The following is a 20458-nucleotide window of genomic DNA, read 5'->3' on the forward strand; positions in this document are numbered from 1 at the left end:
CACACGAGTCTGGGGCACCAGAAAGGAGACAATAAATGCATTCTCACCAAGAGAATGGAAATTGTGCCTGCGTACATTAAATGAGCTCTATTACACATTGCGCACACATGCACAGACACACAGACACACACACACACACTCACACACCAGCCCTGACTCTTCCCTGTGCTCCTACAAACAAACCTTAGCACCTCAGGCAAGGAAATGTTATTGCAAACATCCCAGCGGTCCCCTTCAGCAGCTTTATAAAGAATCAGTTTGCGTTACTTGGAAACGCTCCGCCGCTGCCATGGGCCACGGTGGACGTCTGGATCTGATTAAGCTCTGCCGGTGCTCTCCTCTTTATCGAATTGGAAGGACACATTTCCCCATAACGCTGCCTATCTTCATCTGGAGGCCTCCTCCCATCACCGGAGCCACCCATCCTGCTCAGCTAAATCTACTTTTCTCCTAATTAATTCAACGTGGACTTCCTCTCAAGCGGCGGTACCTGAAAGTTTCTGCTGAGGTGCATTCAAACTCATGAGTGTGTAGATGAGCCCTGAAGGACAAGAAAGAGGCCTTAACTGTGAACTGTGTGTATGCTTTGGCTGGTTATCCATTGACGAGTCGGTACACCTGGCCTGAACTGGCGTGTCACTGAAGTTTACCTTTGACCTTTTGGATATAAAATGTCACCAAATCATAATTTTATCCTATTCGGCATTAACACAAAATTTAAATTAATAAATTCTTGAGTTATGGCCAAAAACAGGTTTTATGGATCACACTGACCTTGACCTTTAACCTTAAACCACCAAATTCTAACCAGTTCATCTCTGAGTGAACGTTTGTACCAAATTTGAAGAAATTCCCTCATGGTGTTCTTGAGATATAGCATTCACATGACTGGACACACGTACATACGTACCTACAACCCAGAAAGCGAATGCCCTTGGCCTCGGCTATGGTGTGCACTGAGGCATAAAAGGCACACTGGTAAAGCAGTGAAGGATGTCTGACTGCAGAATCCGGTGAAAACGAGGGAAAGCGTGTGCCCATACATGTTTTTGCACCTGCGTGTGATGTCGCTTAAATTTGTGAAACTCACCTGAAGGCCTCGATGATGTAAGAGGTGACGGCGGCTCCTCCCTCGTGGGCGTTGGGTTGCCAGGTCAGTGAGACGCTGTTCTTGGACACATCTGTGACTATGGGTTTGTGTGGCGGGCCTGGCAGCTGGAAGGGCTCTGTGGTCTGAGCTGCTGATGCGTCTGCACTCTCTGGATGGTGATGGAGCAGTGGAGGATGCAAAGAAGGAGGCAGGAAGGAGGAGAGAGAGGAGGGAGGTGGAGGAGAAATAAAAGTGGAGGGAGGAGGGGAGTGCACATTTGATTAGAACTGTAACATCCGCCTTTATCATTACCGCTTCAGAATGTCCTCTGTGTAATCCCGCTAATGTTGACTGAACATTTGCATCAGTGCTGCTGCAGGCTGCCTTCTTCACTTCTAACAGACTTCACAATTTTGCTTCTCACAAGTGCTGGATCTTAATTAACCATTAAGGCGCTAATAGTCAAATAACAAACATAGGTGTAATCAGAGCAGCTTGTTAAGTCGTTACTCCTTCATTTAATGCCACTAATGAAATCTCTACTGCTTGAAATATTTTATGTACTTATGCCTGATGACTTGTGGAAGAAATAAAAAGGGCAAAGCCTGACAAAGTGGTGTGTGCTTTCAGCTGCAGCAGCGGCTGAGAATATCTCTATATTATGTCCTGAATGAGGCAATTAACATGTTTAAACCTTTATTCATTACCAGAAAGTGCTCTTTGTCTAGATCATGTTTCACGTTTATACACTAACAGACATTTATATAGGGTGGTTCGGGGATGAGTCCTAAAACCTAGAAATGAATTACAATTTTCGGACTTCCAGTTCCCTTGTTTCAAAGTCAGTGGGTTTTTCGATGGGTTTTTGGTAAGACACCTAAATTTAAAGAGACTTTCACGTTTTGTTGAACAACATAAAATACATTAGTAAATACCCCACTGTGAATTTTGAAGCTTTTCTAGTCATTATCCAGTGTTGTGACAATGTTCCTGGGTGAGCACATCATCAGAAACGTATTGTAATTGTCATTGAATATGCTTTGTTCTGCAACACTGGGTTGTGTTACTGGCAAATAACTTTTTGAATTGATCTGTTAGTTTCCCTTTTTTTAATCATAAACACAGACTACTGCCTCCTGCTGGCGCAGGTTCAGAACATATGAGCAACCTTTTTTGGTGAAGACACAGGTGATATGAGGCAAAGCAACAGTCTACCTTCACCAACTAGTTCTTTGATGTCGGTTTGGTGGGTCTGAGCTGCTGAAGTCATATGACCATGGTGACGTTTTTGTAGCTTAAAGTTGGCTTTTTATTTCTAGTAATTGCATTTAGGCTTCAAAATTCATGAAAGTGGTGTTCATTTGTGAAAAACCTGTAAGTATAATAACCTTTAGTTTGACACAGAGCTTTATTTTGCAGTAATCCAAGATTCAACAAAAAATTCCCATTGGCTTTTTTGACGAGGTAACCAAGGTGAAGCTAACTTCTGCCGCCTTTTGGCCTCCAAACAACGTCACCCCTGAAGCACTTGATTTGCAGCCCTCTGGTCAGCAGCCTCAGCAAATGTTTTGATTGGCTACTTGATTTATCAGAACACTGAAATGGTCACATGCAACCTTGTGACTCAGACTTTTGATAAAAGAAATCACACTTGAAGAATGACTTCACAATTGGTACATGTGCTTTTCTGCAGTCACTTAAATCTCTATAATCTCTATAACTTCACTGCTGTTCATTAAAACAGGAAAGTTTTACTTTCCCAAAGTTAGACAACTTAATTATAGTGTCAAAATAGCAGAGTTATAATCAGGATTGTGTTTCTTTATAAACTAATCTCTCTCTGTGTTGTTCGACTTCATAGAGCTGTCATTTGCATGTATTTAAATCACACAGAGACAATTTACCTTTGACTGTGAGCACTCCACTCCAACTTGTCTCTCCGCTGGAGCTGGAAGCCAGGCAGGTGTAAACCCCAGAGTCCGTTTCCTGGCAACAGTAAAACGTGTATCATTAGTTTAGTATGTAAGAGTGTGTGTGTGTGTGTGTATGTGTGTGTTGTGTGTGTGTGTGTGTGTGTGTGTGTATGTGAGCGACACCTTGATACTATGTTAATGTAGCCATTACCAGTGATTGAGACTAAATGTCATATCTCTCAGCGCAGAATGTTTGTACTCAGAATACTGAGCAGAGGGAAGTTGGCGTGGATGACGAGCTGGCAGAACAGAGAGCTGTTATTCACACAGAGTCGACCAGGTGACTCTTTCCCCTTTCACATCAAAGTAAGTCTGGCTTTTTGGTATCAGTTTAGAGCAGCTTGTAACACCCAGTGGTGCCAGTGAGTTTTAAAAAGTGGATCTTAAACACTGTCAGCAGCCATTGCCTTTTGTCTTTCTGTATTTTTTGGATGATTATAGCATCATGATGAGGGCATGAAAGAATCTTCTCACCTCTGCAGGCATGAAAATCAAAACACATAAGTATCTAAGATGGAAAATGAGCACGTATTGCTGGCAGTAGGGACTGAATCATGCATGGACAAATATATTAACACATTTTAGTCCTTAGACAGGTGAACTTCAGAGGCACACAAGGCCATGCAAAAAGGATTTATTCTGCATGGTTTGGATGTAAAGAGACATCCTGGGAATAATTTGGGTAATATCTTCAGTCTTTACACATCATAACAGTAGATGGGTTTCCATTAAGCAATATTTCTGAAATCTCAATAAAAAACAATTGTGAGATGACTGCGTTTCCAGTAAGTGATGCTCTGTATGAGGGATTTCTGGGAAGCGATAGTCTACAATTTCACAGAGGAATTGTTATTCAAAACTTTCCAATGATCTGCTCAACTTTCAAAGAGTTATGTGATTCAACAACACTTCATGTAGCTTCTGCTGCATCAAGATCTGACAGGCATATAGCCATAGCATCAAGTGACCTAGAAAAGCCAAAAAAGGGTTTCCATTGCAGTTTTGCGAAATATGGGTTATTCGAATCGCCTGAAATAACACTTTATGCAAGCGTAAAAACGTTTTTGTGCTAAATGGGAGTTTTTTCTCAAAATCGACATGTTTCCATTAAGCTCATTTTATATTCCCAGTTTATTTCTGCAATTTGAGGGTTAATAGAAACTTGCCTCATGTGAGCATGGCAGTAGCTGATGATGTGGGGTTAAGTTTTTTAAAATCACTTTCATAAATCATATCATTCTGTCTCCACACTTTAAAATCTGATGTTTTGTGGATCTGTGAATGCAGCGCAGCAAGCAACGTTTCTATGACTTAATTTTTTCCTTAGCAGCAGTTTTCTCACTTGCGAGGTGAAAAACTGATATGTCAGTCTGATCACAGCTGATCAGATCACATGGATGGATGAGAGGGGTAGCTATTTGTTTGTGAAAGCAAACTTTTAGACCCAGCACTTTTAATGTGCCTGTCGTTCTGCTGCATCGTCTCCACCGTGAGTGTGCTATAAGTAACGGAACAGTATATCTAGTCCAATACTGCTCCTAATTAACAGTCCAGCTCCAAAATATCTATTTGTGGTGGCAGATCATTTACGTGAAAACCCTTATCTTTGTATTAAACATTAATAACCTTGTGTTTTTAAATTTCAGTCAATGTTTATTTTTTAAGTAAAATGCAACATTAAGCCAATAAATTGGGCATGTTTATCTGTATCTTTACTCCTTTATATTAAATAAACCTGCCTCTCTTGGGCATCAATTATCACTAACCGCATATGAATATTTGCAGTCTCATTAGGCCTGCCTTACACAACATCTGCCTTAATTAACTGCTTTTACTTTGGACATTTTGTCAATTGCAGTTATTTAATATTTTTCCGTAAATGATAAATTCTCACTGGACCTATTTGAAGTCAAGCTTGTGGCTTTTATGTTCCCTGTCTGATTCCTACACGGCACAGGAGGAGAGTTAAAACGAGGATCAAAGGACAGAATTTTAATGACCAGCTAGAGGTCTAGAAAATTCTGAGGCGCCAGTCTTTATACTCAACAGCCACTGCTTAGCATTCTGGACAGGCTACGAGCAGATGTAATTAAGAGGTGGGTGTGTGTCTGTGTGTGCGTGTCTGCCCATGTGAATGCTGGCTATCAAATTTTTGGGGAGACAAGCCAAGAGCTAGACGGGCTGTGAAATTGCTTACAACAGAGGGAGATGTTGGGGGTCTCTACGCTGGGGAATGTGACTCTGAGGTGGTAACAGCTCACAGGAGCAGAGCCTCTGAACGTGTTTCTGTTGCTCCAATGCTCCACATCACTCTTTTTGTTTTTCTTTGTTTCTTTTTACTTTCTTTCACTTCAGTTTATCCTTAATTCAGGATGTAGGATGTTCTGTATCTATAAATAGGCATTAGAAAACACAAGACACTAGAAGATTAGCAAATGATTTGCAGTCTAATAGCTGAGGGACGTGTGAATAAACTGCAGAAATAAACCTGTTCTGGAATAAACAAATGCAGCAGGAAACCATTTGAAGATTTGGTGAATAAAGGAGTGACTCCACTTTGGCTTTTTTGACAACTAATGGAGCTATGAAGAAATGGTTCTTTTGAGCAGGTCAAGAGAGAACAGCACTAGATGAAAAAAAGTTGTCCCCTGACTCATTTGAAAATAGTAATTGGGCACAAATGATAAAAAAACCTTTTTAAACAAGTCTTTTTTAGGTATGTACTGAGTTAGCTGGTCAAGCATCCAAGTGCTCATGAATCCAAAACTTTTCCAACTTGCGGTTTTTATTGGGTTGAATCAAGTCGAGACCTTCGCCAGCCAGTGGTTTATTCGTCATTCTTCTGACTTTTGTGTATTCATGAGCTTTAAGTTGTAATGTGGAAACAACATGAATGCTGCAAAGAAGTTGTGTTGTATTTTACTGCTCAGAGCATTTAAAAAATATATTGATAACGAAGACCAAAGGAAATGGATCCATGAAATATGATCCAGACACTCTTTTTTCTAAAAATTAAAGAAATACATTATTTATTAAGAACCAACCATGTTAGAGCTGATTTAAGCTAATTTTAGCTCATTTAAAAATGACTAAACTTACACTGTGCCTGCATCATCTGCTACTTGGATTTTATCTATTCATATTGTCAAACTGCGTTGTATACTCCTATCTTGTACATGTTTAGCTATACTTTTTATCTTAATGTTGTTTTTCTTAACCATTGTATCATTGAACCACTGTGTAGGCAAGGGACTGCCGATGAAAACCAGCTCCCCAGCTAACTCAGGTGCATTAACATTTGTTAAATGTGGATTAATATACATTGTCCCCTCTTAAATAAATACATTACAAATTACAAGATCATTCAAGCAAAACATGTTTGCAGCACAAAGATGCAAAGGTAACTGGAATTTCTCTTACTGATCGTTGGTCAGTGATACTTCTGAAGGCAAGAACAGTATTGTACAGTACTGAACGGTATTCAGATATGTGCACATACTAATTCACTGTACATGACTTTGTAAAGGTAACACCATATCTCAACTGTTTACCTCCTGGCCATCGCAGCAGAGGATCAAATCAAAGGATGCTAACAGCTGTTTCTCCAACTGGATTATCATTTCATCATTTCACTACTACAGGAAACAATGCTCCGTCACCAAAGCCCCTTAAGCTTCTGTTCAAAGAAGGGCTGTTTTCAATCTGATGCCAACACGCCAAGACGCACAGCAATGCATCAGCAAAAGGAAAAAATGAGAACGACCATTTGAGGGTTTACTTTAAAACCCTGAAAGTAAATATGCCCTGCAGAATATTTCAGCACTTGTGGTACTGTTGGGCAATGTTTGCATAGAGATGACCTTGTATTATTAACTAGCCCTCGCACACTCATGCCACTAATCTGTGATAAGAAATTTCTGTTGAGTGCAAAAGAGATGTCAAATACTGGTGGCCTTAATGCACCAAAAAAGGTAGCTGAGCACACGTTAAACAGGCAGCGAAGAAAAAGACAGCGAGAAACGTGAACAATGCAGGTTTTAAAAAATTCACAGCTAAAACTTTGCAAAGGTTTTAGGAGGTATGAAATGCATTGAACAATTTGCTTGGGTCTTTTGGGAAAACAATGTGTTCTGGTGTGAAACAAAACCACATTTGTTTACAATATAACCTCCAGAGAGCAGCTGTAAAACTGGATACATTATAAATTGGGCTCCATTTACAGTCACATTGTGAGGGCACTGTGTTTTAATGTTAACTGCACCTGTGAGGGCTGCTAGCTCTCTAAATAGTTCTCCTGTTGCACTGTGTGTGTGTGTGTGTGTGTGTGTGTGTGTGTGTGTGTGTGCATCTGCGTGCAGGTATGTGTGTGGGAGTGTTGGGGAATTTTAATTAGTTTTTCATCTGTTTTGCTGCTAGAGGTTTCAGTCCTCTGTAGTTCATCAATTTACATGCAGACCCAATCCACCGCAAACATAATCAGCCTCCCCTTATTCACTTATTCTGTGAACACAGCCCATATTACTCCAATTGAAAAGCTTATACATTATGCAGAGGATGTGCAAGGCAGAGCCTATCATGACTAATGCCCTGCTGAGTGGTGTGCACATACACGTACACGTCTGGGCTGTCTCATCACTAAAGCTGACAGAGGAATTACTCAAGCCTAAGTGGCTTGTCAGAGCGTCCGGCAGGACCTGGGACAGGTGACTCTCCATCCCATACAGCCTCCCTGGCTGCCCCGCCTCTCACTCTTTAGGCCCTGACCTTGAGCTGACCTGTGGGCTGGCTCATGGTGCGTCTCCCTGAGGGGGTAAAAAGCGCGTCCCCAGATGGTGGCATTTGATCAGTGGATGGGGAATCAGCACGGAGGGCGGGTGGGGTAAACAGCCGGGACACCTGACTATTAATCAAGGCAGGCAGCTCTGGGCACTGCGCGAAACAGATTGCTGAAAAATGGATTAGGCAAGAAGAAAAGAGGAGAAGAGGAGGGAGGGAGGCAGGAGAAGAGGAGCTCCACACTTAAAGAGGGACTATCATTTATTTATTAGAGTTTGATTACATCTTTGACATTTGGGATATTTCTGCTCTGCACTTCTTGAATTTATCTGCAAGTCAAACAGAGAGATCTGAGCTTTTTAGGACGGTGCAGAAGGGACATGTGATGACCAACTACAACAAATGTACACAGGGATTTAACCCTTCAGAGCAAATAGGCTTAATTTCTTTCAAAAATATGGAAAGCAGGTAATGAGCAACTTCAAAAAATTACCCAAAAATAGCAACAAAAAAAAGTAAAACGTTTCCAGAAAATTACCTGTTATAAGCCAAGCAAAAAATAAAACAAATAAACAATAAAAGTGAAAGAAGAAAAACAGCCAACGACCTGAAAAAAGTGAAGAAATAAACTAATTGAACTCGATTTTCTACCCTAACCTGATTACTTTGGTGATCTGTTTTCTTTTGTCTGCGTCGTCCCTCTCACACTCCTCAGGCTTTGTCTGGGCTCCTCTGTTTCCCACCTGTCCCTCTCCCCTTCCTTTTTTACTTCGCCATACCCGCACACACCCCCTGACCAACGCCCACGTCAACCGTTTAGCAGAATGGCAGCACAAACCTCTTTAACCCCCCCACCAGCAGCGCACACAGACACAGACACACTTCCCGTCTGTCCAGGATGCCTTGGCAGCAGCGAGGGAGCGTGGTGGTGTGTGTCTGGCAGAGATCCCGGGGTAATGGCACCTCCTCATTGCCAGGGTACGAGGAACAAACGGACCATCTGTCCCCCTGCAGGGGCCCCGATGAAATCGCCTTATTTAGCCTGATTATTTCAGGGTTACATGTGTTCTACGAATGCCGATTTCACTCTTTCTTGCCCTATAATGCAAAATTAAGAACATGCTTAATGATGGGTGTTTTACACTGTCTTTCAATTTTAACTGTTAGTTAATTCATAGCAGAGCTAACGTACAAGGATACTTAGAGATACTTAAGTGTTGAATGCTGAATCTTGAGGAAAACAAAGTTTTTTTACTATTGACAATTTGGTAAAATTCTTATTTATGAAAATAGCCAGACTGCCTGATATCATTAGATAATCAAATAAATAAACGTATGTGAGAAATGAGTGTCTACATTGACTTTTTCAGTGTTATGCACTTTTATTTAACAATGATGATAATACTACCATCAAAGTCTTAGATGAAAGGACATTTTCAGTTTGTTTCAGCTCCATTTCTATCATAGCTTTGGCACCGGTTGTACTCACCAAGCTGTGATGCTGAACCACTGCGACATTGCTAAAGTATTAAGTCAACAAGTGCTAAAACAGCAAGTACAGCAGGTCAAAGCCAAAGCAGATTGTTGGTGTATAAACTGGGATGGATGCTTTTCTCTGACTAACCTGAGGGGATATTTAAAATCTGCCTGTTTGTCTGACTGCTTCTGTTTTTCACCCACTGAACTTCTTTTTAGTGATGCTGCGACATTGCCAGATCTCAGCAATTCACTCAATCAGTGCAATATCATGAAAACTGATTCCTTGCAAAATGATTATTATATACTATTATGTTGAATTTACCTCAATTAACCCCTTATTAAATTCTCCACCTCCCCTCAGTGGTCAGAAATGCAGCTGAGTGGACTGGATATAGAAGGACAGAAAGTGGGTTTCCATTACAAATTAAAGCAAAATTTGAGTGATATTTTCAAAATGTCTATAAAAACACATTTGCAAGATGACTGTTTCCACTGAGTGATGTTCTTTGAATTATAATGGATGTTCAAAAGATTAGCAGGTTCATTTCTTTGCAGCCACCACACTAGCCGCCATACAATTTAAGGGTAATTAAGTTAGTTAAGTATTATTGTTTGAGGACACATTGGTAACAATAAGCCCTGTAAAGATAGCTATTTTTCCAGGGTCCTCCAAAATGTCACCACATGTGGACAAAACCAAAAAAGATGCAACATTACTTCAATTTCAGTTTTACAGAAGCGACAGCTTTCAACTGAGATTTCGTATAGAATTTTAAATTCAAGATATTGTGATTTAGTTTCTATAATAGAATTATAAGTTAGATTATACACCTGTCTCCTTGCCAAAGGGGTATCAAGTATCCCAGTAAGATTGAAATGTATCTGGCTTATCATTCAATTCATATGACCTCAAGAAAAATGTGTACATAAAAGAATGGAGAGAAACAGTCTATGACTTGACTTGAAAATCCAAAATGCAATACAGCTGCAGTGTTTTGATGTAACTGTTGGGCCTAATTCTTTGTTTCAGTGATGGGCTCTGGTGCCCAACCTCTGACATCACTAACAAGCCGAAACTACAGTGTGCCTAACAACATCTAAAAAGGGAATTAACAAATGACCTCTACAAGTACATTTGAGATCTCATCTCTTAAATCCAAAGCCATGAATTCCATGTGTTGTTGTGTCTGCTGTAAAACAATAAAATCAAAAACAGGGGAGTCACTGAGGGCATGTCTCGTCAGTGTGTAGAGTCTGATCAAATGGAGCCAAAGTCTACAGAGAACCTCAACACACAGTGTGACAGCTTCAAATGGGTTCCAAAGCATGAGCACTTCCAAGTTGGTGCTCTTAGCTGTCAAGTCACTCCCTTTTATTCCTACATGACATGAATGCAGCATAAAAATGTTCTTTTGGCTTCTTAGTGTGTCTCCCTCTATCCTCTCACTCAGCTTCCTGCTCCTGCATCTCTATCTCCTTCTCTCATTCATCCACTCCTCACTCGCAGTGATATATCGAGGATTTAATTACAAGTCTCAGCGATCGTTAATCATTGAGAACCCACAATCAATTAATGTGTGAGCCTCATCGAGTCTCGCAGAGGCTGTGGTGACCTCAGGTGCTGCTTCGTGCCCAGGAGGGAATTCTGGGCAGAATGGATTTCATTAGCATGGAGTAAGACGATGCTAACGACTGCTAATGGCCTCGTGCGCTCATTATCATGGCGATCACGCCTCACAGATGCGGTTTTGCTACATTCCCCACCTCTCCTGCTCTCATAAAAACTCATCATTTGAGTCAACGGTAAAAATGTCCTCGGTTTAAGTGCTTTCTACTTTCCCCATAATTAAAAGTGGTGTTTTATCTTGTGGAATGTTTATATCGCGTGAACTGCATCATGTTTGATGTGCAAATATTAATGCATGAGGACTGTGAATACATTTTAATGAGTGCGGTGGAAATTGTGGAGTGATGGAATGACAAGTAGGAATTACTATACAAAGAATTAAAATAAGCTGAAGGTCATTGTAGGAAGCTGGGCATTTATAAAGTCAAAATGACAAATGAAAAGTTTCTCTATCTCGATCTCATTTCCTGTTTTATTAGTCTGAGATTACATTAATAACTAAACTGCATGCAGTTAAAGTGGAAGTCTTTCATTTAAATACCTGGAGGTTGGTGATTTGGAAGGTGCCGTTTTCCATCAAGCTGATTCGACCATCGTTTCCCAGGATCCTCTGGCCGTCTTTCTCCCATTGGATGCTGGGGATGGGGTTGCCCATGATGTGACAGTGCAACTGAGTGGTGGAACCAGGAGCTAAAGTGTGATTGGCTGGGCCCTGTCGGATGATGGGCGGGACGCGGTCCGAGGGTGCTTTAGGGACACAGAATGAAATGTAACATCAAGTACTCTCACAGTCAACTTCACGGTGGTATTCACTAGAGGTTTTTGAAAATCTCAAAAAAACTCCTCATGTCCAAAACAACCACGAATATCTTTAAGGACAGCATTAAAGATAGATCAGATGCAATCCTTATGACCGACCTTGTCTTACTGGCTAAATTGAAACCTACAGAATGTTGCTTTGACTTTGTTAAGACATTTGGGCTTCTATGAAATCCACAACATCCTATCTGGTATTTTCTACTCTCGCTATCCATCACAACAATAAACAGCTTCAGGGCTTTAAGCATTCTGTTCAACACTTCAGGAGCCTAATTTTAATCTCAGGCTAAATGGAAATTTTACATCTCACCTCCTGCTTCAAATCCATTGCAGATTAGTTTGATGCAGGGTTTTCAATTATTGGTCACTTTTTGGTTTTGTTATCATCGTCCTGGAAACCATATTTATTGATAAAGTCAAACTCCAAGTAAACAGGTTGCTTTTTGGGCGACAAGTCTTCATGTTTGCCTGTAAGAGCCTTTCTTTGCCAAGTGAGATGTAAAATGTCATGATAAGAGAACATCCACTCCCAGAGGCTCTCCACTCCACCTCTCTGAGGTCCTAACCCAGTTCAGCATGCAAATCGATGACGTACATTTATCTCCGGCAGGAATATGTTGATACATTCACCTTCTGTTACAGTGATGGAGCACTTGACAAGATATTGAGTAGTACCTAAATGAAAACAGTAATTATATTATACTTGTAAGTATCTTTTTGACCAAAACTACACATTTGAGCAAGTTTGAAATTTTGGAATACAGTCTTGTTACATACACTGTGTTTCAGAGGAAGAGCATGTCGTCCACTTAACAGAAGATAGCCGTTCTATCCCTGGCTTCCCTAGTCTGCACATATCCTTGAGTAAGTGTCCTTGGGCAAGATACTGAACCTAAAATTGCTCCCGATGGCTGTTCCATCATTGTGTGAGTGCGTTGCGATTGGTGGCACCATGTATGGTAGCCTCGGCCACCAGTGTGTGAATATGTGTGTGAATGTAGCATGTAGTGTAAAAGCACTTTGAGTGGTCCAAAGACTAGAAAAGTGCTATACAGGTATAGTCCATTTACCATTTTACAATCATGACCCAAAACCTAAATCTGTTCTCCCTATAACATGCGGTCAGTGAGGTATTATTGACTTCAATACCCTGATTACCTGGTTATTAACCATTTAAACATCTACTGTATCTCGCCAAGTTGTATCTATTACATTTGAAATGCGATTGCATTGCGTGTGTTAGCCAGGTAATTACACAACACTCACATTTTGGTACCAGGAACATAAATGGTGAGAGATCCTTGGCATACATTGAGGGGACATTGGCACTAAACCAAACTAAAACTTTGTGAAAACAGTATTTTGAGAGTGTCAAGCTTCAGTATTGTGATGTATTTCAGAGTGAAATTACATAGGCAGGTGGGATTTGATTTGATCATTGGAAAGTGGGTGTGCCATAACAGTGAGGCCTTGATGCTGAAACAGCCAACGGGATAGAAGCATCCATGACGGAGATAGATGAAGTCCATTATATGCTTCATATAATTTTATACAAATGTTATTTTCACGAAAAAGTAGAGTGTACATGGATTTTGTAAAAATGCAAAAACCCACTAAAAATATGCAATAGACTGCTTTCCCATTACCAGTAGAGCAGAGCTGTGTACATGGCTCTAGTTAAGTATGCCTTTTGTGTGTGTGCTTTTTTCCGGTGTGTCACTTTGGACATCAAGGACAGGGTGAAAAACAGGTTAGTAGAATAATAGAAAGCAGCATGGAGGTCAGTGAAAATATTATGATGGTTACTTATTGTTTTTTTTTTTTTTTTAAACTTTGAAGTTGCTCATAACCTTCTTGCCATGTTTTTGAAAGAAATCAAACCAATTTGCTCAGGTTTCAAAAGATCAAACATTAGGTTTATCACTTATGGAGCGATCAGCCTTTGTAAAAATGAATTACAGACATCTCTATATTGTTTAGATAAAGTACATAGATTCTCTTAACATTGTCATGATAACTGAATTTTTACATTAGTTTGGAATTTGCCTTTACATGTAAGTCTGGTAATTGTGGAAGTTAGTGTGAAGCCAGTCTGTTGTTTCTTTCCTGGCAGAAAGCTCAACAACATCAAGACTTGTCATTAGTGTCTGAGGTTGTGAGTTTGAATCCTGAGGGATGCAGAATGAACATGCTAATGTCTCCTCAGGCACTGTGCTGTGCGTATTAGAGATACATGATTTCTACAATAATTTAAGAAGTTTTAAATAGTTATTGTTGGGGCAGCATATTTCTCATTTGTCTTCCTCGTCTACCCCCTTTTCTTCTTCCTTCTCAAAATGCCCGACTCATCGCTGCACAGCAGCTAGAACTTTTTATTGGTTTTCAGAAGATATAACTGAACTAAATGACACACTGGTTGACTGACATTTTTTGGCATTTGTGTGGGATAGATATTTCTCTTAAAACTTGAATCGTGTCCTCCACTGGCACCTAATTTAAAGTGTGAACCTCTCCACTGCAAACTAGATGAAGTAAAAAAAAAAAACACAAAAAAACCCCACAAAAAACCAAAACAAGACTAATGACTTACGTTGAAAATAAAAACCATGCCTAATATAAACACCAACAACAAATATTTGGTACCCCCTTAAATTTAAAATTTCAAGCTTCATATTTGAGTAATCACTTCTCACAATCTGTTGATGTAACCTCTCTCCCCTTTGCCCTGATATATACCCAGAAACCCTTTGAATCTGTCTCAAATTAAAATATTCTTCCCCCAAACGAGCGAACAGCAGGACTCCTTATCTGATGTAATCAAAAGGGACAACTGGTGATAGTTCTATGCAAATAACCCACTGCAACATATGCTGCCCCCCCTGCATCCCTCCATCCAGGGAGTAAACAGGGATTTTGTTCAGCTCTATCTACACCAACTCCTCTATTGACTTTTCACACTTTCAGTTAGCTTCAGTTAGCTGATGCTATCAGAGCTCTGTACAGCCCAGAATACTGATGAGGGTACGCTCCACGTCTGCAGGCAAATGTCAAACGGCAGGTTGAGTGAAATGTTCTATTTTTGCTCAGTCATTGTGCGGGAGGACTTTGTGAGCGCCGGTTGGCAGAAACACAAGAAAAGTTTTAGTGTTGTACACAGCCAGTTGTGAATGTGCAGGAATTCATTTGAGTCCAAACTAAGCATAACTCTACTAGCTGGCAACACTCATACCACCATGTTTACATTTAACATTCAACTTACAGACACAAAGACACAGAGCGCCGCCTTATATGTCCACGAGTTTTTGTGTGATGACTAAAGGCTGCAGGCGCACATGGGTAAAGTTAAAGCCAGCCTGTGACTGCTATTACCAACCAATAAAGAAAACTTAAATAACTCCCTATTAATTTCCTTTTGCACTGTATTTATCTATAGCTTACTTATTTATTTATTACTTATTTATTAGTTGACTAAGTTCAGTATTATAGAGCCAAGAGTAGTATTTCCTCTCTGACATTCAAGTTGGATCAAAGCCTGTTATCCTGTGGTGAGTCCTGTGCTGCATGTCAGGGGATGCAGTTTGAGCAGGAGAGTTCTGTTCGGGATTTGACCATTGGACTCTGAGTAGCAGCAAAGCTATTGTTTGCATCCTTGCCACTTATGCTAATTTCATGTTGTGTACATCTAAAAAATGCCGATATTTTCTCCTGTTTTTCAGCCAGTTGGGGTCGACATCTCTACATTAATGATTTACTTGTTGGCCTTCAGACTCTGTCTTTCTCAGGTGACGTATCACTTGCAAAAGCTGCAGTGCTTTGCACTACATTTATCGTAACACGTGTAGAATCTCTCCTTTGCTCCACTCTACTGTCTGTCTGACTGTGGGTGTGTGCACATCTGTATGTGTGTATGTGTGTATGTGTGTGTGTGTGTGTGTGTGTGTGTGTGTGTGTCGGGCAAAACCCTGTCGAAGTGGAGGACAGTTGACAGCGATGCAGTAGAGACTGAAACATAATTAGATAAGTATATTTTTTAGTAAATTTATTTAATAAAAAAACAGTCTAGACCTATGTTACTTGTGACCTTAGATTACTCCTGTTGTGATTTGGCGCTATATATAAAATAAAATAAAGTTGATTTGACCAGTTTAGTGGTAGGTTAAACACTGTGTTTAGGTGTACATGCAGTAACTGTAGCTGCACATAAAATAGGGATGTGCATATGTGTGTAAAAAGAGTCCATTCCAGTTTTTCTTGCATGGATGTGCTGCTGTTGTAAACAAAGCATACAACATTTATTCATTAATGTCTTACTTTATCTCAAATTAATTAAATATCTCATAAAATTCTCTCACAGATAAGGTTGAGATGAAATTAAAAAAGCCAATAACCTTTTAAGATCAAGCCTGCAGCCATACTGTGCATCTATTTAGGTAATGTGATGGCTGATTGTTCCACTTACCACTCTCCACCTCCAGCAGGGCTTTGGTCAGGATGCTGCCTGCCACACTGATGGCCTGGCAGATGTAATAGCCGGAGTCTTCCACTTGGACATTGGTGATGGTCAGCTCACCGCTCAGCGACACAGAGAAACGGCCTGACTGTGATGGCTCCTGAATCGGGAAAAGCAAGATCTGGAGACGAAAAAAAAAGCAAATAAGTCACTCTAGTGTCTTTATGATCCTTCACTCAGTCCTTTCGTGGACCCTTTAAAATCTGGAGCAACATCACTTTTCCGGTGCTGCTTTCAGACGCTTTGGTGTGATGTCTTTTACAAACACTGGAAAAAGGTAGTGAGCAACTTGGTCAGAAAATGGTCAGAAAATGCTAGAAATTAGTAGATTTTTAAAAAGTCATTTTTAACATAGCTAGGGAAAATGTCTGGGGAAAACTACAGTTCTAATTATCAGAATTACATATTTAAAATTATCTTAGAAAATTACTATAATTCTTAATAATAACTTTTTTCCTTCTATTTTTATTTGTTTTTTTTAAATTTATTTTTAAGTAATTGTCTTTGACTTTTTACTAATTTCTTGCAAATTTTTTGGTCATTTCTTTTTTCAATTGCTCATTGCCTTCTTCCTGAGTTTTTGAAAAAAATTGAGCCCAATAGCTCAGTTTTCAAAGGGTTAAAATTTTGTAATTGATTTCAGTGTGGTGCAGAAGTATTCATCAATCCTTTATGTGGACAATTTTTCGTAATTAGTTTAACACACAGGCATTCATTTCTTGTGCTTTTACTGAGTAAGCTGATACTGAAAGAAACGTCTTGAAACCCTCAAGCTTCAACTCAGATGTCAATGCCAGACATAAGCTGTTCCACTTAAGAATATGAATTTTGCAGCCATACACAATATTATTCAGAAATGTGAATGAGTGTTGAATGTTCGAGGTTAAGAACTTTTGTTAGCTTGTGGTAACATGGTGATTTAGACAAAACTTGATAATAAAGATGCAGAGGACATAGAGAATGATGTACCTGAGAGAGAATAGAGAGCAGAGAGTGACCATGGACAGATGAACTAAGGCCTGTCATTCAAATGGCAGTCCTTGAAACTGAACATTTGACTCTTTGTCCTCACACTAAGAAACTCATGAAAACATGCAGGATGGCGAGACAGAAAAAAAATGCATCAACTAGAGACAGGATTGATGGACGAACAGATGCAAACTTTTTTTTTTTTTTATCATTTTAAGACAGTGGTACATATAAGTGTAAATAAATATAATATATATATAAGTGTACATAAATATTGCTTATCTTTATTAGAAATTACAATTTTAACTTGCATTGCGCTCTGTTATGTTCAGATTTTGGCCCTAGCCTTATTTAAAAACACAAATTTGTACTATAAAAATAGGCCTATATTAAATTATATATTTTATATATGTTATAAAATAAATATTTTTCATTATTAAAACATGTATTACAAGCCAAGGGCTGGCGTGTTCCCTCTAACCACTTCTCCTTCTTCTCATTCATCTGTTGGTCTGTTATCTTGTGCATGGCAAAGCTCTTTGATGCGTGTAGTTCGCATGAAACGCAGATCTTTCCCACTGCTGGGGAAGCAGAAGCAAACACTGCTGACAAAGTCACTTTGCAGCCCTCCTTTATTTTTTTCTCGCTTTCCGTCCCTCTCTTGCATGCATTCTCTCTCTCTGGTTCTCCAGAAGTAGTCCCGTCACTTCCACACAGGGCGGGCGGGTGTGGAGGTGGATGGGTCCCACAAACAACTGACTTTGGAGTGGGAGTTCACTTCCCATAACCATCTGTGCCTTTTTTGCCTAATCCCAATCATCACGACGGTCCACGCTGTTGTAAACATAAGGACCGTGCAGCCTTATCCCCCCACACATGCATTTGTAGACATCACAGTAACAGCATCTCAGAGTGTAAACAGTGGATGCACAAGGTTACCTAAAATGTCATAGGTATACATGGAAGGTCACTGACAGAGTGGCACCATGTGGCAAGTTTGGACTGAGAATGCCATTGGTGAAAATATTTTTTTTAATGTTGAGTTTTGCGTCATGTTTATATTGTTCATATTGTTCTTTTTGCTTTATTTATCTTGTCAAACCTTCCTTTGATATCTCTTTGCTGCTGTAATAATGCAAATTTCCCTGTTGTGGGACTTATCTTATCTTATCTTATCTTTGTTTGCGGGATGATTGCAGGTGAACAGAAAGCACCTATCCATAATAATGATCACCTCCTTATAAGGTGCTCACTGGCTGTTCATGTGCAGGGATGTATGCTAATGGCTGACTAGCAGGAACAAGCTGTCAGTTTATGAATGATTTGAATCCTGCATAGTTTTTAGTTCCAAATCTACTCACAGATTTAATAACAATTCATGAATGAGACCCACTGTCTGTGAAGGATCTACTGTATATTACACTACACTAAACAAATTACTTTAGCTAATTTTCAGTATTGTCAGTGTGCTGTTACAGAAGAATGTCACCAGAAGTTTTTCTAAACTTTTATCCCTAAACTTCTCTACTTCCCTTTTTCATTTGTCAGGATGAAAATAACTGTACATTCCCTGAGTATTTCACAAAGAGGAAGCCAATATTCCCCAACATGCTATCCACATACTTCCTCTCTCCTCCCCCTCTTCCTCCATGCTTTCTCCCTTTTTTTATCTCTCTCCTCCACTCTTATTCTCTCTCTCCCACACACACACACACACACATTCTGCAGGCCTCCTCCAAACTTACTCTTCCCCCTGTAATCTGTACCTGGGAGCCATGCTGCAGGCACCCACGCACTCTCATCAGGCCTTTCAGTGCATTCCAACAGGCTGCAATGCTTATCACACGTTCGCCTTTCTCACACTCACACACACACACACACACACACACACACACACACACACACACACACACACAGACAGAAGGCTGTGACACTCACGCTTTGGTGAATAATACCCAGTGTGGATGATGGGAAAATGTGGTGTGTATGAATGTGTGTTTGTGTGTGTGTGTGTGTGTGACTCACTCTGGCACTAAACAACAGCACACAGTGATACGAGCGAAGGATGAGAGTCAGGAACATGTTAGTGAGACGAGATGCAGGCTCTCCTTCTCTCAAGTGTGTGTATCGCGGTGGCATGTGGAGAAACCAACCTCATCTAGCATCATGACAAGTTATCTTTAAGATGCTTTTAATTTACTAAAAATAGGTGAAATCAGCTAAAATGTTTTTTACGTTGTGTAAATTTGTAGCAGACGTTGAGCTGTGTTATTCAGAATTTTGCTCTGTGCTTCTGTCTGTTTACTCCAGTCCTTGTGTTAGTGCTCCCACCATGATGATGCCGCTTTTCTCATGCTGTGCTGTTAATGTTGACGTGAGCACAGTCGTTATTTAACTTAGAGGAAGCACATTTGAGCTGTGCTTGTTTTCTGTAAACTACAGCGCAAAGGAAACACAACGCGTCCCTCATGTTGGGTAATTTTCACCTTTGAAGATGTATCTGAACACGTTCTGAGCTGTATTTTTGTACAATGAATTCTGGGTGTAGAATAATTACCAAAGCAAACTTTGTTTGGAAAACTTCTCTCACACCTAACACTGGCGCTCAAAGAGCCAAAAAATACATTTGAAAAAATCCAAAGCAATTTCTCTTTCCAGAAATCATGACCTGGTTATTTAAGATAATCCACATAGACCAAGCCCCCAGGAAGTGTGCTAGGCTTTGAAGCAAATTTTACATAGTGGCCAAAAGTGGAATTACACCCAACAGTAAAAGGTGACAAGGAAAGGAGAAAACTGGGAGAAAACTGCCCCAAAAATTTGTTTATATATATATATATATATATGTATTTATTTTTTTTCTCAGTAATTTCTTATTGTTTTTATTGTTTTTTGTTGCTTATTGCCTTCTCCTCATGTTTTTGGAGGAAATCCCACCAATTTGTCCAGGTTTAAAAGGGTTAAAGCACTTCAGTGATCTGAATTTTAGAGGTATTTCCAACCAAGTACATCTACATTTGGGTAGATATGAAAGGAAGGTAAAACAGTAAGGCAAATGTTTGACTTATTTGGTCCACACCCTGATGACGCCCACAGGCTCAAGCCTTTATAATAATGTTTTTCTACACTTTGGTGCTAGAGATTTGATGATTTGACTTCCTTCTTATGTAAGTACGTGAAAGATGTATATGCTATATTACCCTAACTATACTTTG

General features: G+C 39.9%; 1 protein-coding gene across 4 annotated transcripts in view; it reads right to left on the minus strand.

Annotated features, from left to right (window-relative positions):
- Positions 1–20458, minus strand: part of robo3 (roundabout, axon guidance receptor, homolog 3 (Drosophila)) — a 125347-nt gene that overhangs the window by 26642 nt on the left and 78247 nt on the right. For all 4 annotated transcript variants that reach the window (XM_042499032.1, XM_042499031.1, XM_042499030.1 and 1 more), the window contains 4 exons: positions 16224–16395; positions 11487–11692; positions 2995–3076; positions 1091–1259 (listed from right to left, as the gene is read on the minus strand). In XM_042499032.1, coding sequence (XP_042354966.1) covers positions 1091–1259; positions 2995–3076; positions 11487–11692; positions 16224–16395 — 629 coding nt within the window. The remainder of the gene's footprint in view (positions 1–1090; positions 1260–2994; positions 3077–11486; positions 11693–16223; positions 16396–20458) is intronic.

The sequence above is a fragment of the Plectropomus leopardus genome, chromosome 13 (genome assembly GCF_008729295.1).
Source record: "Plectropomus leopardus isolate mb chromosome 13, YSFRI_Pleo_2.0, whole genome shotgun sequence".
NCBI classification, from domain to species: Eukaryota; Metazoa; Chordata; class Actinopteri; order Perciformes; family Serranidae; genus Plectropomus; species Plectropomus leopardus.